The sequence below is a fragment of the Loxodonta africana genome, chromosome 25 (genome assembly GCF_030014295.1).
Source record: "Loxodonta africana isolate mLoxAfr1 chromosome 25, mLoxAfr1.hap2, whole genome shotgun sequence".
Classification (NCBI taxonomy): domain Eukaryota; kingdom Metazoa; phylum Chordata; class Mammalia; order Proboscidea; family Elephantidae; genus Loxodonta; species Loxodonta africana.
Window position 1 is genome coordinate 23,314,526 of NC_087366.1, and position 25,537 is coordinate 23,340,062.

The 25,537-nt window shown below is 37.3% G+C and overlaps 1 protein-coding gene across 2 annotated transcripts in view; it reads right to left on the reverse strand.

The window, feature by feature from the left end:
* Positions 1 to 23,617, reverse strand: part of TDRD5 (tudor domain containing 5) — a 101,916-nt gene extending 78,299 nt beyond the window's left edge. For both annotated transcript variants that reach the window (XM_003410865.3, XM_003410866.4), the window contains exons 1-5: positions 22,854 to 23,617; positions 21,534 to 21,941; positions 16,519 to 16,712; positions 3,239 to 3,322; positions 117 to 173 (exon numbers count right to left, since the gene is read on the reverse strand). In XM_003410865.3, the coding sequence (XP_003410913.1) occupies positions 117 to 173; positions 3,239 to 3,322; positions 16,519 to 16,712; positions 21,534 to 21,941; positions 22,854 to 23,085 (975 nt within the window). In that variant the 5' untranslated portion in view covers positions 23,086 to 23,617. The remainder of the gene's footprint in view (positions 1 to 116; positions 174 to 3,238; positions 3,323 to 16,518; positions 16,713 to 21,533; positions 21,942 to 22,853) is intronic.
* Positions 23,618 to 25,537: the final 1,920 nt, after the last annotated feature.

Below are 25,537 nucleotides of genomic sequence, written 5' to 3' on the forward strand. Positions count from 1 at the left end.
TTAAGTAGTGTTAGATCACCGACTTTGAGGATCAATGGAGTACCAACAAAATTTCTGTCTATCACTATAAACATAAGCCACAAAAAGCTACACTTGGTGAAAAAGAATACACTTACCTCAAACTCTCCAAGCAGTTTAGAAATAAGCAAACCCTCTGGAAACTTGGATACAACCTAATAAATACAAAGTTAAATACAATATATACAATTGGAATTCTGAGTGACAAAATATCAACATACAGACAATATAACCTTAAACAGTAACAAGGGCAAAAAATAAACATTATTATAACAAGTGAATTATCATCACAGGATATTTCTTTAAAAAATCAGTTCCCAGTTTTTTAGGTTATAACAACATTAACAAAGAGACAGTGATTTTCAACATTGCCAGAGTTAAGAAATCTAGATTATTATACTTAAAATTTGTATTATTGTAAAATACTGCAATGCCCAACTCTCTAGAAATTCTTACTTTTTTTTTTTAGCTCAGCCCACACATAAAATTAATAAATACTCTATAGCATAATTACAAGCTGTTTCAATGTTAGAGAGAAATACAATGGACATTACAGGAATTCTGGAAAATATAGATAAGCAAAGACAAAACCACTCATAGATGACTATGTGCACATAAAAATATTTACATTTAGTAGAAAAATAAGATCTTTTTTTATAATCAGTTTTTTAATATATCATACCATAGGCATTTTCCAAGTTAGCAAATATGGATCAACTTATCTACTGGCTACATATTTTTAAAAATATTCAATATACCTAAATTTATTTATTCATTCCTCTTTTTTTTTTTCTATTTATGGCTGCTTCCTATTTTCTACCATTATAAATTATTTAACAAATATGCTCATACTTGTATTTTTGAACATTTATCCAATGATTTTTTTTAATGAACTCCTGGAACTGGACTTCCTCTATGCCAATAAAGTATAAAAATCTTTGTGTTTTCTTATATTTTTCTAGGTATTAAACATTTTATAAAAATTATAATCCAAGATTCAGAAAAATATAAAGTAATAATTATTCTAAAATCCCATGACCCAGAGACAATCATTGCTGCATTTCAAAAGATATCCTTTTAGAATCTCTTTATGCATAGACACACTCACATTGTTGAAGGTTTCATATGAAAGGATAATACTAAACATACTAGTCTATAACCTGCTTTTAAAGCCCAGCAAGATATCAAGGAGTTACTTCCCTATGAATTAATGTAGATATATATAAATCCTCTTACCAGCTGCATGATATTCCCTAGTTTGAGTGGATAATTTAACCAATCCTTTATCGATGAATGCTTAATTTTTTCTGATTTTTTTGTTACATTAAAAAAGGGCATATTGAACATCCTCATACAAATAATCCTGTGTATCTGCTAAATTATTTCCTTGGGATAAATTTTGTATAACATTATTGGCAGGTAAAAAATATATGCAATCTCAATTTTAAAAAATATTTCCAAATAGCTCCCCAGAAAGCCATCTCCCCACTTCCTAATATCTATCTCACCAAAGAGGGGAAGGTAACTGTCAGCAGTTCTACTCTTTGCTATGTGCCAGCTCTACTCTGTCCTATAGGGTCACTGTGAGTCAGAATCGACTCGACAGCAAAGGGTTTGATTATTAAAGTATCAGCAGTCTACTAACACGGCAACAGAGAGAAGAAATTTCAACTTCATGCCAAGCAACAAGAGAATAATTTAAAAGTTAAATTTTTCTTACAATATTCCTTTTACCAGAAATTTACTTAGTGCTAAGTCAACAATTCTATACATTTGCTTATTAATTTATTCAAGGCTGAGGAGAATCCTTTCCACAATAATTTAAATAGATTATTTTTTTAAAAAACCTAGGTTAAGAAAGCTGGTAGAAAGGTCATAGGTAAATGCCACAGATCACTAACCTAGGTAGTTATATTGAGGATGAGCATTAATTTATAAAGCAACAATTAAGGAGTGATTCCCAATTGCTGATGTTAAAAATATGTATCATTGCTAATGAAAATAAAAGGCCCATATGAAAAGTTTCCTAATAATCAACATTTTAAAACAAGTAGTCCTACTTTGATAAATATTAGAGTTCAAAATACCTGCAAATCTGATTTAGCAAGGCACCAATATTTATAAGTAAGTCATAGAAAAATCCACTGTTATCGATCTTTCATAAACTTTACCATCAGTAATAGTCAACAACAACAAAAAACCTAGAAGCCATTTAAGAAACAGAACTAATACTACCTCTTCCTTGGAAAGAAGAGCTAACGTTTTAGTTTAAAGGATTAAAAACAAAAAACAGGGCCTGGATGCAGCAAGAATTTTGCATTTTACCCACAGAACTGTGGCAGTTGTAATGGCGCCCTAATTACTTCAATCAGAATTAACTGCTTCCACCAAAATTGTTAGTGTATGTACCATCTGACCTAATACATAATAGCCCCCAACTCTCAGAAATTAGTGAGGCAAAGAGTAAACTCGGCCAAGGACAAGCAATTCAAAGATGAAATATAAATGGCTACTACATATGGCATATTACATATGGTTACTAAACATATGAAAACATGCTTAATGTAATAATGAAGAGGTATAAATGAAAATGATTAGACAGTAACACTGCTTAATACTTGGATGGGGTAGAGATACTTCAGTCTCATTCACTGTCACGGGGAGTATAAATTTGTTTAAACCTGTTAGAGAGCAATTTAGCAATACTCATCATCAGAACTTAAAATATATAATACCTCTGACTGGCAATTCCACTTCTAGGTAAATGTACAAGGACACTGACTGAAGCATTTTTTTTAAATACCCAAAGCTAGAAACCAAACGTTAATGATGGGTCCCATAAATGAAATACGGTACATCAACACAAGCAACTGTTGAGAATAACCTCTGACATACATGTATATAAAATTGCTACTGGAAATATCCTGAACTGCTTATTAACAGTGATTTATTGAGGTGAGGCAAAGAAAAGAGAGAAGAGCACTTATGAAGGAATTTACAATTTCTAAATAATTTTGACACTGTTTAAAAATTATAGGAGTGTGTATTTTATTTATTTTTCTAATCCTAAAAGAATAGCCATTTATTTGCTGTATATTTGAAATGATCAGGTACAAATATAAAGTAAAAAATACTAATAGGCAAATTGAACTTAGCCATAAGTGATAGCTAAATGTATAATCAATTATTCTTATCTGTTTTCTAGAAACAAAATACTTACATATTTTATCTTTTGTTTTATCTCTGGATTAATAGTCCCTCCAGGTCCAAGTTGGGCAATAACTGATTTGAATGTGTTCTCCAACTACAAAAAGAAAAACAAGTTCAAATCATAGTCCCCCTCCTAAATAAAAAGTCAAAGGTAAATATAAACAGTACACAAAAGAAACATCTATCAGAGGAAATGTATTTTAATTAAATGCATAAAATACCATTCTTCAGAGAAATAAAAAAGAAGCACTGCGGCATTTCATACCATATAAAATACATTTAGGGTAGACAGAATCTTTATGAAACTAAATAATCTGAAATTTTCCAGAAGAATTAACATTCTCTAGAACAATTAAATTCTAGTCTTCAATTACTCAATTCCAAGCTCTTATCCAGAGAGGATTATTATTTTCTTCCTTTTTATTAAATGCATATTTAATAAACTGCGGCACTCTTCTTCTGTAAAGATTACAGCCTTGGGAACCCTATGGGGCAGTTATACTCTGTCCCATACGGTCGCTATGAGTTGGAATTGACTTGTTGGCAACAGGTTTTTAAGCAGGGAAGAGATAAGACAGTGGAAGGGTCCCTGGGAGGTGGGAATGACTGTGACCCAGGGTGCTGGTGGAAATACTGGTCTTGGGAAGAAAGGAAGGAAAAGCTCTTCTGTTATAATAGGAGCAAAAGAGAAAAGAACCAGTAGGGATACAGAAAGGCTTTGTGAATATGGAAGCAGGAGCGGGGAGAGTTACTATGTGACGGCTTCAATATTCTCTGTGAGTTAAGAAGCAATATTCCCTGTGAGTTACAAGTAGAAGCAAGGAAGAGTGAGGCCGCACATTTGAAAAGGCAGAATAAAGTAGAAAAACAAAGTAGAGGAAATAATGGTTGATAATCTAAGATCAAGAGGTAAGAAGGGAAGATGGGAGTGACCTGCTTTAAGACAGCAGGGGTCTGGGGATTTCAGTAGAGAGAAGCCAGAGACATAGAGATCCCAATAAGGTAAAATGATGATTACATCACTAGCTTTCACAGGCCTCAGCCCTGTGTATGTCACTAGACAATTCCCTAAAGCTCTCCCAGTGAATGACAGAAGAATCTAAAGATACAGGCAGTTCGCAGGTTACAAAAGTCTGACCTACATACAACCCGTAGTTACGAACCAACCCATGCAAAGCCTATTATATTATGCATCTGAGGTATATACAATGGTTCATGATAACGAATGAGAGCTAATTTGCGACACACATCAAAACATTATTATTATTACTACTGTATTATGTTAAAGATATTTTAGTGTATCTGGAAGTGCTTCTTGAATGTTTTTTATAAGAGAAAGGTACACCATATGCTACATACCAACACAAACATTTGACTGACTGATGCTAGATACAAAGTGTACCTAACTGTTCCAATTTACGTACAAATATGAATTAAGACAAACTTTGGAACGGAACTCATTCGTAATCCGGGGACTGCCTGTAACCGATTTTTCATATCCCAATGTACTCCCACCATTCGAAGATCCAATAGGACAACTTATTAAATTCTCATTGTGCTAAGTGTTTTGAGGATTAAAAAGGGTCATTTGTCAGTTTTCTCAAGGCACTTACAATTAAGTAGGGAAATGAGATAAATGCATAAATAGCTATAACCTAAGGCTGACTGTAAGAGTCATTAAAGAGGTACAAAACTACAGAAGGATAAATCACATTAAGTTGTAAATATACAGCAGGCTTCCTCTTAAAAGGACTCGAAGGATGAGGAAAATTTTGCATAAGAGATGGTAGAAGAAACTTCATGAACAAAGGGAAAAAAAATAGTTTGCCTGATGTCATTTAGGGAAGCAGTGGAAAACTGGAAAGATAGATTAAACTAATATTATAACCATTTGCCATCAAGTAGATTCTGACCCATAGCAACCCCATGTGTGTCAGAGTAGAACTGTGCTCCACAGGGTTTTCAGTGGCTAATTTTTTGGAAACAGGTTGGCAGGACTTTCTTCTGAGGTGCTTCTAGGTGGACTAAAATCTCCAGTCTTTCAGGGAGCAGCCAAACGCATTAACCGTGGATACCACGCAGGGTTCCAAACTCATATTACAGAACACCTTAAATGCCAGACTAAGGAGTGCTTATTAGTTGTGTAGACAAAAATGGATACTGATTTTTAGCAAGGGAGAGTACATTACGAGAACTGTAATCTGGCAGCAGAAAATTCGACTGGAAGGGTGGGGTAGCCAGACAACCAGTTAGGAGACCACTGTAACACTCTGGGAAAGAGGTTTTAACTAGAGAGCTGACAGAGTAAAAATAAAAAGGGGACATAACAAAGGTAGAATCTATAGAACTTAGCAAGGGAGGGCAATGGAGAGGAAGGAACTGCTGATTCTACAGGGATGAACAAGAGACCAGGGAAACTGCCTCAAGGACCTCAAGTCTTAGTCAGGAAACCATTCTGGAGCACAGAAGTAGGTTGTTGATAGTTTTTAATCAATTTCAAGAGTTTGGGGAAACTGGGACGTAAAGGGCAAGATGGTAGAAGAGGTAGAGAAGAGCTCTGAGCCAAAAAGATACACTCCTCAAGGAAATGGAATGTGTGACTAACTGCCTCCATGAACAATTGCCTCCTTTCCAATGAGACCAGAAGAACTAGATAGTGCCCAGCTACCATTACTTAACATTTTGATCAAAGATTCTATAGAAGAATCCTGATCAAAAGGGGGACAATGCAGAACAGAATCTAAAAGTCTTATGGAATCCAGATTTTCTGGAGCCATGGAGGCTGGATGAACCCCAAAACTACTGCCCTGAGATAATCTTATAAACTTAAACCAAAAATATCCCCCTGAAGTCTTCTTAAAACCAAACTTTAGCTTAACAAGTAAAGAATTTCTGCCTTGAGCATCGTACGTTTTTAAAATCTATCTATGAGATCAAATTGACAACAGCAACTCAAAAGATTAGATAGGAAACTTAAACTGCTATGTATATTCTCAACAACAAAAATAATTTAAAAAACAAACAAAAAAGAGATATGCTCAGAAAAATGGACAAAGACCTGAATAGGCAACTCATAAAAACTAATCCTAAATAGCAAATAAAAGCATAAAGCTCAACTTCTAATAAACACACATTAACAGTCAGATATAGTTGTCTACCAAATTGAAAAAAATTTTTGAAAATATTTTATTTATTCATTCAACAAATAGGTACCGAGAACATACTCTGTGCTTTGTACCATATTAAGTGCATATTGTTGTTCCTATTGTACGCTGTCAAGTCAATTCTGACTTATACTGACCCTACAGGACAGAGTGGAAACCCTGGTAGCATAGTGGTTAAGTGTGATGGCTGCTAACCAAAAGGTCTGCAGTTCGAATCCACCAGGCGCTCCCTGGAAGCTCTATGGGGTAATTCTACTCTGTCTTATAGGGTCGCTAGGAGTCGGAATTGACTCGATGGCAATGGGTACAAAACAGAGTAAAACCACCCCATAGGGTTTCCTAGGCTGTAATCTTTACAGGAGCAGATTGCCAAGTCTTTTCTCACATGGAGGGGCTGGTGGGTTAAACCCTCAATGCAGCCAAGTGTTTAACCACTGCACCACCAGAGCTCCTTTAAGGGCATAACCCACTGCTGTCGAGTTGATTCTGACCCACAGCAACCCTGTAAGACATAGAAGAACTGCCCCATAGAGTTTCCAAGGAGCGCCTGGCGGATTAGAACTGCCGAACTTTTGGTTAGCAGCCGTAGCACTTAACCACTATGCCACCAGGGTTTATGCAGGGCTAAATAAATAAGATATGATCCCTCCCTTCGTGGAACTTGCAGTTTAGTGTAGGGAGACACATGAAACAATCCTACAAATAAACACGTAATTACAATTATGCGGTTATGAAAAACCACAGAATGACATGAACAGATAATATGCCTGAAGGCCGTTAAGAACACAGTGGTAGACCTAACTTAGATTAGGGACTGGGGAGACAGAGAGGTCAGGGAGTGGGACTCTGAAGAATGGTCCATTTATACTGAGCATTAGCAAAGGTGCAATGGACGAAACACACTCATATATATCTTAACATGCAAACTAAAACAACTTTTACAGGGGACCTAATTACGTATATGAAAAGCCATAAAAGTTCCCATTCCTTTCCAGGCAACAATTTTTTCTAGAAATTTACCCTGAGTATTAGTAGAGATTTGTGCAAATTTGAGCGAGGGTTTTCATCACAAGGTTATTTTTAACAGCAAAAATTGGCAACAGTCTAAATGCCTAGCCTAGGATACAAAGTAATTAAGATGCATCCATACTACTATTAAAAAATATGTTCAGAAGAATATTTTAAAGGGTGGAATGTTCGTAATGCATAGTTGTGCATGAAAAAAAGCAGGTCACAAACTGAGGACCAAAATAATTCCATTTCTATAAAAAAAGAAAAAAACTATTTTTCTGGGTGATTAAAAGCATAGGTGATTTTTATTTTCCTCTTCAGGCTTTTCTGTATTTCACATTTTTACTAATCAATCTGTATTACTTTTGTAAGAAGAAAAAGCTATTTTTAAAAACACAGATACCTGGTTGATAGTTTAGAAATGCGAGGGTGAAAGCGTTTTGGAAAGAAGATGCATGAGGCTAAAAGCAGAAAGGAACAGAAGTTCCATCTCAGAAAATCCTACTACAGAACTTTTGGCCATATGGAAAAACATTAATACATTCCTGATAAAGATCACAAAACTGCAGAGAGACGTGTGGTAGTGATATTTTCAATTACTTAAATATTTGCTAGGTATCTCAATTGACTAAAAAAGCTAGGCAGTATGGAATCTGACTTGCCATCCTAAAACTTTATCTGAACTTTTTTACTGGGAAAATAACTAGAAAAGCAGCTACTCTTAAGTTGGCCAGAGTACGCAGCTTCCAGAGAATTGCATTAATTAACCCACTGAATTGTTCCTTCTGACTGTCATTGTTTAACATATGCAGTTGCTTATTCAGGATACTTTTGGAAAGATAGTTGAGTCAGGTCATCTGGTGAAATAAAAATGCTTCTCTTCCTATTTGTTCTTAAGCATAGCAATTACTTCATGTAAAAATACTCAGTTGTTTGGGTGCAAATTAAAAGAACGGTGCAAACTAAGACTCAGCCCTGATTTAAGCATTTACGATTGAAGATATTCTTTAAAAAGCTCAAGTTTATCTACTTTAAATCTCATGGTAAATGTTACAATAAAACTTTTCTAATGTGTAATACAGGGGGTGGGGAGTGGGTGAGAACAGAATACTTTTAGATGGTAGTAAGGCTAGAAAAGTTGAGAAATACCAGATTTATCTTTCTTGACCAACCGCTCCTCTTAAAAACAAAAAATCTGTAAATCAGAAGCAAAGTTAACACCATTCTTAGCTGTGGTCTAAGCCTTCTGAATTTGGAGAATTCTGATGAACTGGGCTAGAAACAGCACCTGAGGCTTCATCTACTAGAAAATATAGTTAATCCATATCCTGGACTTGCCCATTCAAATTTTTACTCCTCCTCTGAACTTCCTCTTGAGAGATCAAAATAAAAGAAATTGAATAGAATTTAGATAAAAAGATTATTCATGTCTTATCAAAAAAGTCTTAGATTATTCCAACTATTTGCTTTGTGAAAGAAAACATGGCAATGGACAGGGGAAGGATATTAATAACCAAATCTACCTGTTCCCTCTTGCAGGTGAAAAATGAAGAAACTAGACCCTCATTTTACAATGGAAAAACTGATTTTTTTTTTAGTAACATATTTTGCTTATGACAAAAATCATGTATTTTTACTGTGGAAAGACTTACAAAATATAGATGGATCAAAAAGAAAATAAGAGTTATAAACAATTAACAATTTAAATTTAATAGTGTTAAACAGTTTTCTAGTCTTTCTCTAGGCATATAAACAAACATACTTGTGGAGTTTTGAGGGAACATCTAGCAAACTGATAAACAATTTTGAAAAAAAATGGAAAGTTGCACTTTTTTATTTGCATTTCGTACTTTTTGTAAATAGAATTGTTGATTATTTAGGGTCTGTACTATTAGAGAATTACACAATTTAACAATCAGCCCACCCCTCAGAATAAGATACAAATAATTCTGGTGGCAAAAGACTTCAACTGGAAATGAAACGTGGTTACTAGTTTCCATCTATGAGGAACTCTTGGAGCTGCAAAACGTAGGACAAAACTCAAAGGAAAATAAACTTAGAAGACGGTGTGTCTGTATCCCTCCCATTCTTCTACCTGGAACTACGCCGTGAGCAAAGGCCCTAAACTTTTGAGTTTGTTATTGCCTGGCTCTGGCAGTTAAAAGGCAGTGTCCTCCTACTGAATACTATAGAGTTTTAAGTCTTTGAAAGAGAAATATGCAGTATTGTTATTTAATATTTTTCTGGAAGTTTTAGTCAGTTCAATAAATTTAGAAAATGAAAATGAGAATTCTAAAAACACTGGGAAGAATGAAGCAAAATTATGAATCATCAATGACAGGGCAGTCTACTTGGAAAATCTATGGGAAAATTATTAGAACAAACCAATTCAGCAAGTTAGCCAGTTTCAAAATGATATTTAAAAAAGTTTCTTTCCTTGTGAGCCATAAGCAGTTAGCATCCCATTCTCAATAGCAAGTAACGTCTTATACTATAAAATACCTAAGCATACATTTACAAGAAATGTGCCACACACTAATGAAGAAAACTACACATTTACAATGAAGGACACAAAATAATACCTGAAGAAATTGAGAGCTGCAACGTTACTGAGGGAAGGCATTTAATGTAATGTGTGAAGTCTCTTCAAATTTTTTTTAAACACCTTAATTCTAAGAGAAACCTCATTGTGATTTTGGAACTTAAAAAATAATTCTAAACTTCCAGGAAAAATATATTAGAAAAGAAAAATATGTCAAAAGAAACGAATTAGGGGAGACTTACCTGAACAAACTTTAAGGTGAATATAAACGTAACAAAAATTAAAAAACACTATAGAACTGGCACAGAAACAAGCACATACCCAGAATTATAATCCAGACAGATTAAAATTTTAAGTTTTCTTTTAAATCATAACATTATTTTTTTTTTTTTTTACCTGAACAAACTTTAAGGTGAATATAAACGTAACAAAAATTAAAAAACACTATAGAACTGGCACAGAAACAAGCACATACCCAGAATTATAATCCAGACAGATTAAAATTTTAAGTTTTCTTTTAAATCATAACATTAGTAGAAACATTTTAAACCTCGAAGTGGGGAAGGACTTGTAGGTATGAGATCAGAGACAGAAGTAAAAGGTAAAGACTAATAGATTTGATGGTTTGAGCTTCTGAGTCAAAAAACAAAGAAAAATGACAAACTAGAAAAATATATTTTAACACATGACAGCCAAAATTTCTTCAATTCATTAAGTGAATGTTAACTAAGCAAAGTTTCTTCAATTCATTAAGTAAAGTTCAGCATCTCAAGAGAAAAACAGGCAAAGGAAGAGAATGGATAATCTGAAATGTAAAAATGGCTAGTAAGTATAAAAAAAAATTCAACCTTGTTGGTAACAAAAAATGGATATAAAATGATTAGATTCTATGTGTAGCTTTTTGATCAGAGAAAATATTTTTGTACTTATGTTTTCAAGAATTGACAATTTTTAATAGCCACATAAATGCATAAGGGTTAAATAACTAAAAGCTATGGGAAACAGACACTAATACAATATTAGCTGAAGAGTATATTGATACATTCTGGAGATCAGTTTGGAGGAAACCATTTTAAAAATTTAGATTTTCTTTGATGAAATTAATGAAAAAAGAGACAGTTCATGATGAGCTTCCTGATAAAGATAGGATGTGACAAGTAGGCGGTCAATTAGCTAACCTACAGAAGACGACAAAAAGGCTGGCCTCATGCCTTTCAGGTTCAAGAGAAATCAAAATAACCTAAACTAATGGGGAAATCACTGACAAGAATAGGAGTAAACTCTATCTGGTAGTAGGACTATGAATAATTTTTTTTTTAGGCTGAGTTTTGATTAACCTTCACCATTCAGAGCAAAGTATGGTTCCCAACTGCCTTTCTTCTGCTATGTCTAATCTGTTAATCCTATTCAGACTACTTTTCATTTTAGACATTGTATTTTTCATCTATAGATGTTTCATTTGGGTTGCCATAAACTAGAAAATCAGAAAAAAGCCAAAAACAAAAAACCAATGATTTCCAGATAAGCAACAGATGGTATACAGCACACTCTCTTCCAGCCTGGGAAGTGTTTTCAGGCCATGGTGCAGAAAGAGGTAACAGAAACAGAGCCTGGTGGTCCAGATGAATGCAGGAGACAGATCAGAGTTTAGGAAGGAGGGGGAGGCTAAAATTTGCAGGACTGAGTATGAAAAAGAGCAAGTGACACAGACAGCAAGCAATGCTCTCGAGTTTCTAGATGAGTATTGAGCTTTGCGTGTATGGGCGAAGTTCTTTGGGGCTGCGGAAACAAACAACAAGAAACAACACACCTAATGATACCCAGAGTTTATATAGGGCTGGCAATAGTTAGTATTCCAAACAGCTAGAGTAGAAGGACCTCTTAACACATGGAGTAGAATCCTCAGAAAGGTAATGCTCAATGGGGGGCCAAATTAGGACTAGATTAAAGGCTGTTCTAGAGCTACCCTAACAAAGATTAAAAGCAAGGATCACAATGATCAAACTGATTCCAGTAACTTAACTGTGTAAAGCTCAACAATAAAAAATTCACAACGCCTAACATCCGATCAAAATTTACTGGACATGCAAAGAGGTAGGGAAATATGATTACAACAAAGCTGAAAAATAAATCAGTAGAAATAAATCCAGAAATGACAGCAATTAGAAAAGTAGCAGACGGTCATTAAAGTTTCTTAAAACACTTACAAATATGTTTACATATGTAAGGAAATCACAACCATAACTGTCTTAGTTATCTAGTGCTGCTATAACAGCAATACCATAAATGGATGGCTTTCACAAACAGAAACTTATTTTCTCACAGTTTAGGAGGCTAGACATCTAAATTCAGGGTGCCGGCTCCAGGGGAATGCTTTCTCTATCAACTCTGGTGGAAGATCCCTGTCTCTTTGAGCTTCTGCTCCTGGGCGAACTTCATGTGGCTTGGCGTATCTCTTCCTCCATCTCTGTTTCTTTAATGCTCCTCCTTTTATATTCTGTAAGAGATTGACTTGAGACACACTCTACACTAATCCTGTCTCACTAACAAAAACAACCCATTCCCAAATGGGATTATAACCACAGGCATAGAGGTTAGGATTTAGAACACATATTTTTGGGGGGTCACAATTCAATCCATAACAATAATGAAGAGAGAAATGGAGGCTATAAAAAAGACATACATGGAACATCTAGAGATGAAAAATACAATGCCTAAAATGAAAAATAATCTGGATGGGATTAATAGACTAGACGCTGTAGAAGAAACGACTAGTGAACTTGAAGACAGCAATAGAAACTACCAAAAATGAAGCACACAGTAAAGAAAAAAAAAAAAAAGAGCAGAGCCTCAGTGACCTACAAGAAAATAACAGTAGTCTAACAGATGTAATTGTAATCCTAGAAGGAGAGGAAAAGCGTGAAACATATTTGAAGAAAAAATTTTCCAGATTTATGAAAATTATAAACCCACAGATACAAGAAGCTCAATGAATCCTAACCAGAATAAAGAAAACTACCAAGGAAATCATAATCAAATTTGGAAAACCAATGATAGAGAAACTTTGAAAGAGTGATAAAAATATATATATTATGTATAGAAGAACAAAGATTAAGAATTATTATACATTTAATGTCAGAAACTATGCTGACCAGAAGACGAAGGAACAGTATCTCTGAAGTGCTAAAAAGAAAAAAATACAAACAAAAATTTATCGACCTAGAAATTTATACCTAGCAAAATTATCTTCCAGAGGTGAAGACAAAATGAAGACTTCTTAAGACAAACAAATGCACACAATATTCATCATCAACAGTTAATGTTACAGGAAATGTCAACATTATCAAGGCAGAAGGAAAATAATACCAGAGGGAAATATGGACATAACATAAAGGATGGGGGAAACGATAAATGTGGGTAAACATAAAACATTTTTTTTCATTTAGTCTTTTTAAAAGACTGAATGCTTAAAGCAAAAATAACAATCATTAAGCAGTATGTAACATCGGCAGAATTAAAAAGTATCACAAGAATAGCAGAAATGATGGGAGAAGGGAAATGTAAATCTATGGTTCTAATGTTCTTACATCATACGTGAGAGGGTATAATATTATATGACAGTCAATTGGGATACATTAAAGATGTATGTTGAGAACCCTAAGTCATCGAAAAAACATAAAAGAAGCATAACCATGAAACAAACAGCAGAGACAAATGAAATAAAAAACGCTTAATCCAAAAGAAGACAGGAAAGAATTTAAAAAAACAAAAAAAACCCAGAAGACATAGCAAAATCATACATTTAAATACAATCATATCAGTAACTACATTTAATGTAAATAGTCTAAACCCAGAACAAATATTAAGATGAAAGATTTAAATACAATCATATCAGAAATTAATTTGAAATGAGTAACAGACTAAATATAAAAACTAAAGCGCTAAAATTTCTAAAAGAAAACATAGGTAAAAATTTCATAATATTGGGTTAAGTAAATCTTTCTGAAGCAAGAACCATAAAAGAAAAATATGAATAAACTGTTGTTATTAAAAAAGAAAAAAAAAGAAAAAAAAATTTTTTTTTTAGGTGCTGTCAAATCAGTTCCAACTTACAGCAACCCTATGTAGAACAGAACGAAACACTACCCAGTCCTGCGCCATCCTCAAAATCGTTGCTATGTCTGAGCCCATCGTTGCAGCCACTGTGTCAAGCCATCTGCTTGAGGGTCTTCCTCTTCTTTGCTGATTCTTTACCAAGCATGATGTCCTTCTCCAGGGACTGGTCCCCCCCTGATAACATGTCCAAAGTACCTAAGACAAAGTCTCACCATCCTTGCTTCTAAGTACATTCTGACTGTACTTATTCCAAGACAGATTTATTCGTTCTTCTGGCAGTCCATGGTATATTCAATATACTTCGCCGACACCATAACTCGAAGGCATCAATTCTTCTTTGGTCTTCCTTATTCATTATCCAGCTTTCATGTGCACGAGGTGATTCAAAATACCATGGCTTGGGTCAGGCGAACCCTAGTCCTTAAAGTGACATCTTTGATTTTTAACACTTTAAAGCAGTCTTTTGCAGCAGATTTGCCCAATGCAATGCACCATTTGATTTCTTGACTGCTGCTTCTATAGGTGATGATTGTGGATCCAAATAAAATGAAATCCTTGACAACTTCAATATTTTCATTCTGTTCTACATAAGGTTGCTATGAATCGGAACTGACTCGACAGCACCTAAAGACATTTTCTTTGTTTATCATGATGTTGCTTTCTGGTCCAGTTGTGAAGATTTTTGTTTTCTTTATGTTGAGGTGTAATCCATACTGAAGGCTACAGTCTTTGCTCTTCATCAGTAAGTGCTTCAAGTCCTCTTTGCTTTCAGCAACCAAGGTTGTATCATCTGCATATCACAGGTTGTTCATAAGTCTTCCTCCAATCCTTATGCCATGTTCTTCTTCATACAATCTGGCTTCTTGGATTATTTGCAGACTGAGAAAGTATGGTGAAAGGATGAATCTTTCCTGACTTTAAACCACATAGTATCCCCTTGTTCTGTTCAAATAGCTCCCTCTTGGTCCATGTACAGGTTCCATATGAGCACATGAATAAATCAGACTTCATCAAAATTAAATAGCTTTGCTCCTCAAAAGCCAGGGTCAAGAAAATGTAGAGGCAAGCAGAAGCCCAGGAGTAAATATTTGCAAAACACATCTCTGATAAAGAACTTTTATCTAAAATATATAAATAATTCTTCCAACTCAATATGAAGACAAACAACTCAATTTTTTTAATTAACAAAATATTTGAAAAGACGCTTCAAAGAAGAAATATATAAGTGACAAATATGCACATGAAGATACCCAACATTATTAATCACTAGAGAAATGTAAATCAAAATCACAATGATATAACACTACATATTCATTCAAATGGCTAATATTAAAAAACTACCAATACCAAATGTTAACAATGATGGATCTCTCATACATAGCTGATGGGAAAGTAAAATAGTACAGCAACTCTGGGAACCAGTTTGGCCATTTCTTATAAAATTCAACATGCACCAGCCATCTAAATCCCAGATATTCACCCAAGAGAAATGAAGTCTACGTCCACACAAAGTTTACACAAATGTTCATAGAAGCTTTATTCACAGTAAGCCCAAACAGGAAACAATCCAAATACCATCTAATGGGAAATGGATGACAAATGTGTTAAGTCAGTACAATGGAATACTACTCAATAAGAAAAAGGAACAAACTAATGCAAAAAAGTACAAACTACTGATACACATAACTACATGGATGAATTTCAAAAGCACTGTGTGAAGTGAAAGAAGCCAGATATAAAAGATTAGATACTGATTGATAACATTTATATGAAATTATTTAGAAGTCAAAATTATAGGAAGCAGTGGTTGTCTGTGGCTGCAGTTGAGGGGAGGAGACTGACTACAAAGTCACTTGAGGAGCTTTCTTCGGGTGATGGAAATCTTCTACGTCTTGAGTTTAGTGGTAACTGCATGACTAGATACGTTTGCCAAAAGCCAAACTGTATGCTCAAAATGGACAAATTTTACTATGTGTAAATTAACTTACTAAAGGCACTATTTTGTCTTGAATTTAATTTCCACGTGCTTATTCTGAGCTCTGCTTGTTATATTGTTAACAAGGTTTGTTCGTTATATCCTAATTTTTATTCAAAGTCCTTCAGCATTATAGCCACAGAAAAATATCAGGATTGTGACGCTCAGGGCCAGCAATTCAGGGGAAGATATTTATGAGGTAGTTGCAAATATGCTTCAATAACTTGGGTGAGAAAGTGGAACGAGATACAGATTGGGAAATCATTTGCAGAAAAGAGCAGAAATCACGCAGTTGATAAAACTGTATTTTTTTCTCACTGCTACCTCTCGCTTCGTACTAATCCACAGAATGTAGGAAATGCTTAGTCAAAAATGAAACAAGTGAAAAACTTCAATTTTTAAAAGATCAACTTTCCCATTAGATCTACGTAATAACCACTAAATTTAATAGCACATTTTACCTCGGGACTCATATATCTCACCTGGTTTAATTTTTCAGTGTGATTCAGCCTTGACGTCTCCACTGCATTTGATTTGGAAGTCTTTTCCATGTTCAATATTTGCTTTGGTGGTTCCATGTTTGAAGTGGGTTGTGAAAAGCGCACCCTTGATATAGGAGAGCCTGCAGAGAATGGCCCTTGTTGTTTCATTCTAAATGGCTGGGTAAAAATTTTACCTTTTATGAATAAAAGGAGAGAGAAAAATTGTCATTATCAACTTCTAATTTACTCTCTGGTAGTTAATATTTAGAGGTTACTGTGAGCTACTTGCCCTCAACTTAGAACTTAAAATTAAGAGAAGTTTACATTTCCATATTATGCCAGTAAAATTTACATACAATGTAAGTGATTAGACATGTATAGAAGAAAACCAAGAGATCTTAAGCGTGTTACTGAAGAGGCTGACATTATCAAAAACTCCACTTAAGGTCACCTGAATATAATTACAGAGAGGCAAGATTTAATTGTAAGCTCTAATTTTTTTGTGTTTTGAATTTTTTGATGATGGCATGTGTTTTCAGTAGTGGAAGCCATGCTTACTAATTGAGTGTGTTCAAATTTTGGGTTGACAATCTGGATTTAAAAAAATTCATGTGATACATTTTCCCACAAAACATTGGCAGTACCACCAAAGACCACCCTGACACAGAACACAACAGAGAGTCCGTGATGGAGCAGGAGAAAAGTGGGATGCAAAACTCAAATTCTAGTAAAAAGACCAGACTTACCTAAAAATCAAACACCTATGCTTATCCAAAGGCTTCACCTTTGTGAAGTAAAAAGATTACCTACAGACTGGGAAAAAGTTTTTAGCTGTGACATTTCTGATCAGCACCTGATCTCTAAAATCTGTATGATACTGCAAAAATCCAATTACAAAAAGACAAATAACCCATTAAAAAATGGGCAAAAGATGTGAACAGGCACTTCACTAAAGAAGACATTCAGGTAGCTGACAGATACATGAAGAAATGCTCACAATCATTAGCCATTAGAGAAATGGAAATCAAAACGACAATGAGATTTCATCTCACTCCAACAAGGCTGGCATTAATCCCCAAAACACAAAACAATAAATGTTGGGGAGGCTGTGGAGAGATTGGAACACTTATACACTGCTGGTGGGAATGTCAAATGGTACAACCACTTTGGAAATTGATTTGGCACTTCCTTAAAAAGCTAGAAACAGAACTACCATAAAATCCAGCAATCCCACTCCTTGGAATATATTCTAGAGAAATAAGAGCCTTTACGTGAACAGATATATGCACACCCATGTTCATTGAAGCACTGTTTACAATAGCAAAAAGATAGAAGCAACCAAGGTGCCCACCAACGGGTGAGTGGATAAATAAATTATGGTATATTCACACAATGGAATACTACGCATCGATAAAGAACAGTGATCAATCTGTGAAACATTTCATAACATGGATGAATCTGGAAGGCATTACGCTGAGTGAAATTAGTCAGTTGCAAAAGGACAAATATTGTATACGACCACTATTATAAGAACTCAAGAAATAGTTTAAACTGAGAAGAAAACGTTCTTTGACGGTTACGAGAGGAGGGGTGGGAGAAGGTATTCACTAATTAGATAGTAGATAAGAACTACTTTAGGATGGGAAAGACAATACACAATACAGGAGAGGTCAGCACAACTGGACTAAACCAAAAGCAAAGAAGTTTCCTGAATAAACAATGCTTCGAAGACCAGTGTAGCAGGGGCAGGGGTTTGAGGACCATGGTTTCAGGGGATATTTAAGTCAATTGGCATAATAAAATCCATTAAGAAAACATTCTGCATCCCACTTTGGAGAGTGGTGTCTGGGGTCTTAAATGCTAGCAAGCGGCCATCTAAGATGCATCAATTGGTCTCAACCCACTTGGAGCAAAGGAGAATGAAGAACACCAAGGACACAAGGTAATTACAAGCCCAAGAGACAGAAAGGGCCACATAAACCAGAGACTACATCAGCCTGAGACTAGAAGAACTAGATGGTGCCCAGCTACAATTGATGACTGCCCTGACAGGGAACACAACAGAGAACCCCTGAGGAAGCACGAGAGCAGTGGGATGGAGACTCCAAATTCTCGTAAAAAGACTAGACTTAATGGTCTGACTGAGACTGGAAGGACCCCGGTGGTCATGGCCCTCAGACCTTCTGTTGGCCCGGGACAGGAACCATTCCTGAAGCCAACTCTTCACACAGGGACTGGACTGGACAACAGGTTGGAGAGGGATGCTGGTGAGGAGTGAGCTTCTTGGATCAGGTGGACACTTGAGACTATGTTGGCATCTCCTGCCTGGAGGGGAGATGAGAGGGTAGAGGGGGTTAGAAGCTGGTGAAATGGACACGAAAAGAGAGTGGGGAGGGAGGGAGCGGGCTGTCTCATTAGTGGGAGAGTAATTGGGAGTATGCAGCAAGGTGTATATAAGTTTTTGTGTGAGAAACTGACTTGATTTGTAAACTTTCACTTAAAGCACAATAAAAATTAAAAAAAAAAAAGACCAGACTTAATGGTTTGAGACTGGAGGGACTCCGGAAGACCTGACTCCTGAACTCTGTTAGCCCAGAACTAAAACCATTCCCAAAGCCAACTCTTCAAAAGATTAGACTGGAGTATAAGACATGAAATGATACTTGTGAAGAGTATACTTCTTAGCTCAAGTAGATACATGAGACTAAATGGGCAGCTCTTGTCCGGAGGTGAGATGAGAAGGCTGAAAGGGACAGGAACTAGTTGAACAGACATGGGAAATCCGGGATGAAGAGGAGGAGTGTGCTGTCACATTATAGGAACAGCAACTAGGGTCACATAACAACGTGTGTATAAATTTTCGTATGAGAAACTAACTTTAACCGTGAACTTTTACTTAAAGCCAAAAAATAAATAAAACCTTGGCAGTAGTCTGACATAATGTTTAGTGGGCTCTATCTGTCCCAAAGATCTTTGGAGGGTGGTGCCTTCCATTTTGTTTCATTGATTTTCCAAATATGACACACATACACACACAAAACTAAACCCACCAGAGCTCCCTAACTATCACATACGAAGCCATTAACATGCTTACAAGGATTATCTAGTTGGACAAAAGCCAAAAGAGACAAAAATTTGGACAATCACACTTCTGGATGTACTGCTGCACACCTAAGCCTTCTAAGTGAATTTTTGTCAAAAAATGTTTCTTTCATTTTTCATCATTCCACAAGCCCCCACTTGAGGGCAGCATATACTTTTAGTGACACAAGCAGCCTCCCAAGAAACCTGAGAACCCGAAAATGTTTGTGGGCGCATTCTGTCCCAAGAAGCATAAAAAGGTTAATAGGTAAAAACCTAAAAAGCTGTATCCTATCTAGAACACCAAAAAGTCTCCAAGTAGAGAGTCTGCTTAGAACTACACTTCTCAAACTGGATAACCACTGAGTAGTATGTAGGGAGTGAGAGCAAAGGAAGACCATCAGTGAGATGGACTGGCACAAGAATAGCAATGATGGACTCTAACATGCTGGAGATCCTAAGGATGACACTGGATCAGGTAACATTTTATTCTGTTGCACATAAGGTCACCATGAGTCAAAGTCAACTCAAGGGTAGCTTTCTATCTATCTATCTATCAAGTATCTGGGGGAATCACAAAGCTATAAAGAATATTATTTTACAGTATAAATTTTTTCTTCAAATTTGTAGGGAGGGAAAATACCAGTGGAGAGGTATATTTTGTTTTGTACATTATGAAAGATATATCACTGGGCCTCACCATGGCCTAGCTCTTTAAGATCATGCTCACACACAAAAAAATTACTTCTAAGCTATCCTGATGACAGAAAGAAGGGGCCATGAATGAGGTATTTGAACAACCCAATCACTGGGAAAGAGTATTCACCCCCATTACTTAATAAGCTGGCAAGGTGCCTTATGCAACTCAACCTCTTATGAGTTTGATAGCATGAGTTGGCTTCCCTAAGTTTGACCACTGATACAACTAAAGGCTAGACTCTGAACCCTGAGTAGACCCAGAGTGTGCGAATCCCTATCATATCCTCATCAAAGTACACTAGCCACCACACTTTAAATATTGGTTTGTAAACTCCTGACACAGAATTATGATCCACTTACATTAATCTAAATGTGGGTTCTGGAGGAAAAGAATCACTGAAATAGGCATAAGAATTCTCCCAAATAGGCTCTTACTCTGCTCAGGGTACAGACTACTGTACAGGTGCTAGAAAGATACTATACAATGATCATATGGGTCTTCTGAGCCATTAAAAAAGAAAACAAATGGGTTGAAAATCACTGGATGATCAGTCATTAAGAACGGTGTACCTAACTCTGCTGTAGCACTTTCCAGCCATGTGACTGGAAAAGTCATATAACTTGCTAGAGCTTTGCTTTCCTTATCTGTAAGATGGGGTTACTCACTCAGCCTGTCTAGTATGGTAATGAGAATCCAAGGTAAAACGCTAAACAAGATGATTATCATTACCGTATGTGATTACTGCAGTGACTCTTGGAATATTGCCAGTGACGCTACAAAGATCAGATAGGCTAATGTTACTAGCTAGAATTATTCTTTAAAATTTTTCACTTTCCATGTTATGTCTTCTTTACATGAACACATACAACTAACGTTCATTTACTGTGTTCTAGACAGAGCTGGCGTTGTGTTTTCATAACAGTAAACACTTATTATGAGCTTATTAAATGCCAGGCACCAGACCAGGCACTTTACAGATATGATATTATTTAATCCTCAATACAACTCCAAGAAGCAAGTATTATTATTCCCATTTTAGAGATGAGGACACTAAGGCTTAGTCAGGCTAAGTAGCTTGCAAATAGTAGAGCCAGGATTCAACTTCAGACTGCTGTCGACTCCAAACTTGTGCAGCTTAGCCACCACATACTTCTCTATGTGTGCCACAGAAGAAACCACCACTGCTCCCAAATTCACTGATCCACAATACAGTTACTCATCCTAACATGCTTACCTGCTGGCCATCCTCTTTGTTTTTCCTCTGATATGTTCTTCTTCAGCGTCAACAAAGAACCTGCCCTGGTCTGCTCTACAGAAACGATATCTGAAGCTGCATTTAGCACTTCAAACATAGAAAGGAATCCATATTGCACGTACTGGAATGATCGTCCAAATCGCTTGGCAAAAGCCTTTTCAAAATCAGAAAGAAGAACTGGAGAAAACGCCAAGAGATCTTTCAACTCACTCTTTACAACAGCTGGAAGAATAGGGGGTACTCTCCCTCGGTAAGGTACTCTTCCACGAGAGCTTGGTCCAGGGCAAACACTGGCCCTTCCCTTTGGCATGGAGTTTCGAACTTTATGATTGCTCCTCTGTTTTGCAACTAAACTTGCTATTCCTTTGGTAGACTCATCTGGAATAGCTAAAGAGATAGTGAAAAAAGAAATCATATTTGGGTGAAAGACTTACTTCCTTCTTTGTTCTTTGTATCTGTGTTTATACAGACAATTTTTAACTTTCCAAGGAACTGTTTCTCTAAAACCAAACCAAACCCAGTGCCATGGAGTCGATTCTGACTCATAGCGACCCTATAGGACAGGGTAGAACTGCCCCACAGAGTTTCCAAGGAGTGCCTGGCAGATTCGAACTGCTGACCCTTTGGTTAGCAGCTGTAGCACTTAACCACTACACCACCAGGGTTTCTCTAGGCAGCACATAAACATAAAGCCTTGGTTCCTCCATTTCTTGCATTTTAGACAATGGCTGTTACCTCCTCTGCCAGAGGATGAAAAGAAAAAAAAAAAACCAGGGTTTCTCTAGGCAGCACATAAACATAAAGCCTTGGTTCCTCCATTTCTTGCATTTTAGACAATGGCTGTTACCTCCTCCGCCAAAGGATGAAAAGAGAAAGGTAAAACCCACTGTATCATCATTACTGCTAATTGACTCCTGAAAAATTCCAAACACTTTTCAAAGTCTGAATGAACAACAAACTTCCCTCTAGTGTCATCTTGTGGTTCATGGAATTTAAAACATTATTTTATAATTAGAAATTTCCATTGTTATGTTTCTCTCAACTTAAAGTGCGATAACCTGAAATCATACGGAAAACATAGTTTTTGTGAATGCATATTTTCTGGGAAAAAAATTCTTAATTTTGCTGAGGCTCTAACTTTGCTCACAACCTCAAAGGGGCCAATACTCCCTCCCCCTGCAAAAACCCAAAAATTTTAGAATCCACTGCCTGGAGCACAAGATAATTGCAAAGCTAGAACAATTCTTCACAAAGTATTTTTATTACAAAGTTTGTAGACCTTCAAAGTTTTAAACCTACCTTTCAGCGTAACAGTACCATCCCCAGAGGGGCAGACACTAACAACATCAGGCATGTCCAAAACCAGCTCCATAGTGGACCGATACCCAAGGGTTCGGAGCGGTAGATGGTTGCCAACCATTAAAAGGTACTCCTTTTCCAATTGTTGTGGGGTCAAACCATCTTTGGTGGAAATGAGAAGTGACCTTATTTCTTTCCTCAGGCATTCCTGTATTCTCTCTTGTTCAGACATTGTGCCCTGCAGGGTTTAGGTCAAAAACATTGCTCATGAGGAAAAACGGACAAACTCAAGATGAAAAAAAAATGTTTACAACGATCAATGGTGTGATACAAGCAACTCAACTGCGAATTTTAAAGGCGATGAGGCAGACTCTGGGATTTGAGGACCACAAAGCCTGCACACAATTTAAACTCAATCTCAACCTGGGTTTATTAAGCTGTGTCTGAAGAGACCTCTGCCACTGGCTAGTGTGTGTGAAGTCCGAGTTCCTGTCTCATTTTATCATTTGCCGAACGTTAACTCGGGTTTGTTGGGGATCTCATTCTACATTGCAAACTTCTTAACAGAATCTCTGTAGATTCTGTGGGAACCAGGAGTGGAAAATGAGGCAAATGCCTTCCCCAACGCTAAGGAGAAGACCCTAAGTAAAGCCTCTTTCCACCTGTACACACTTTCTCCATCCCAAGCCGACGGCCACGGTCCTGGCTTCCTCTGACCTGAAGTCAACGACCTCATCTTCGCCCGCCCAGACCCCGCTTTACCTGGCGGGACCCCCTTCCCACCCTCGCTGCCAACGTTTAGACCTCACAGCCCCATGCGGGAATGGGGTGTTTTTCTTCACCTAACCTGGGGGGTTCCCTCGACCCGGGGTGAAGAAGGCAGGCAGAAGGAGGCGGTGGAGCGCACCCTCTGCGGCCCAGCACCCTGGCTGCTCCTCACAGGTCTCGGCGTCCGGCGTCGGCGCGGCCGTTGCGCTCCCGGGGGAGTTGAGGGCGCTCTCCCGCTAAGCGGCAAAGAAACAGCGGCTGCGACGGCGGCCCCGCGCGCCTGCGCACCGCTGCCCGAGGCCCTCAGCCTCTCCAGGCGCCGCGTTCCGGCCCGGAGCCACGCGGCCGGAGGGACCGTTGGCCTCGCCAGCCGCCCGGTGCTCCGGTCTGGCGTCTGCCCAGGCTCTGGGCTGCTCGGCCCGGCTCGCAGGCGGCTTGGACCACCTTCCGGGACCGCCCGCTTCTGTCTCTGCTGATTAGGCTTGAAGACGCGAGGCGGGGCCGCGGCACGAGTTTCTAGCCAACCACCGCTGGGATGGCGGCCGGGACCAGGGATTATCCCGTTCCTGGAGGGCTGCGTTAGGGAAGAAAAGAAACCTGCGTGCTTCTTAACCTGGTGTACATCAGAGTCACCTGTGGAGCTTAAGAGAGAGGGGAGAAAAAAAAAAGATGCCCAGGTCCGATCAGCAGAGGTTGTGACTCAGTAGGTCCTAGTTTATTTGGGGGAAATTACAGGCAAGTCTGATCCTAGGTTGAGAATAACTGCAGAGCCATGTGCAGTTCAGGCGCCTAGAAGAGAGGAAGGGGTGGGCCGAGGAGGGCTTTTTGGATGAGTGAAGAACGTTGCAGGTGAGACTAAAACTGAGTTGGGAGACTAAAGAAGGCGATGTTATTTGTTTGATAGTTGGAATGAGCCAGATTTAGAGACTAAAGAAGACGATGTTATTTGTTTGATAGTTGGAATGAGCCAGATTTATACAGTCACTGAAAACTAGAAAACAGTTTTCTGGTTTAGAATAAAGGGGCATAAAGACATTTACATTTAAATATACCATCTAATTAATGAAACAAGATAACCCAAAAGATAGCCAAAATATTTTAATCAAGTTGGAGACCCGACCAGACCTTCTGTTAGCCCAAGACAGGAACCATTCCCAAAACCAACTCTTTAGACAGGGATTGGACTGGACTATGGGATAGAAAATAATACTGGTGATGAATGAGCTTCTTAGATCAGGTAGACACACGAGACTATGTTGGCATCTCCTGTCTAGATGGGAGATGGGAGGGTGGAGGGGGTCAGGGGCTGGCCCAATGGACACGAAAATAGAGACTGGAGGGAAGGAGTGTGCTGTCTCAGGGGGAGAGGAATTAGGAGTATATAGCAAGGTATATATAAATTTTTGTATGAGAGGCTGACTTGATTTGTAAACTTTCACTTAAAGCACAATAAAAATTAAAAAAAAAAAGATGGAGACCTAAGCATACACATCTACTGTATCTTCCATCTAAAAATCCCATAATGTTATATATTAAAAAAAAAAAAAAAAGCCCCAGGGAACACAAAATGCCATCAATGAGCCTAGAATATTGAAGAACCACTGAAAGACAAAAAATAGACAAGATTTATGGCTGAATAGCAAAATGGACAGGGCTGAATAGCAAATTAACAAAAAGGAAAACTGAGACAAGGAGAATGTATCCAGGCATTCCAACATTTCAATGACAGAAGTTATAGAAAGAAAGGACAAAGAACGGTAGTGGAGCATTCAGTTTATCACCTAATCCATGTTGTTGTTGGGTGCCATCATAAGTGGGTTCTGACTCATCGCAACCCTTCATACAACAGAACAAAACACTGCCGGGTCCTGCACCATCCTCACAATCTTCACTCTATTTGAGCCCATTTTGCAGCC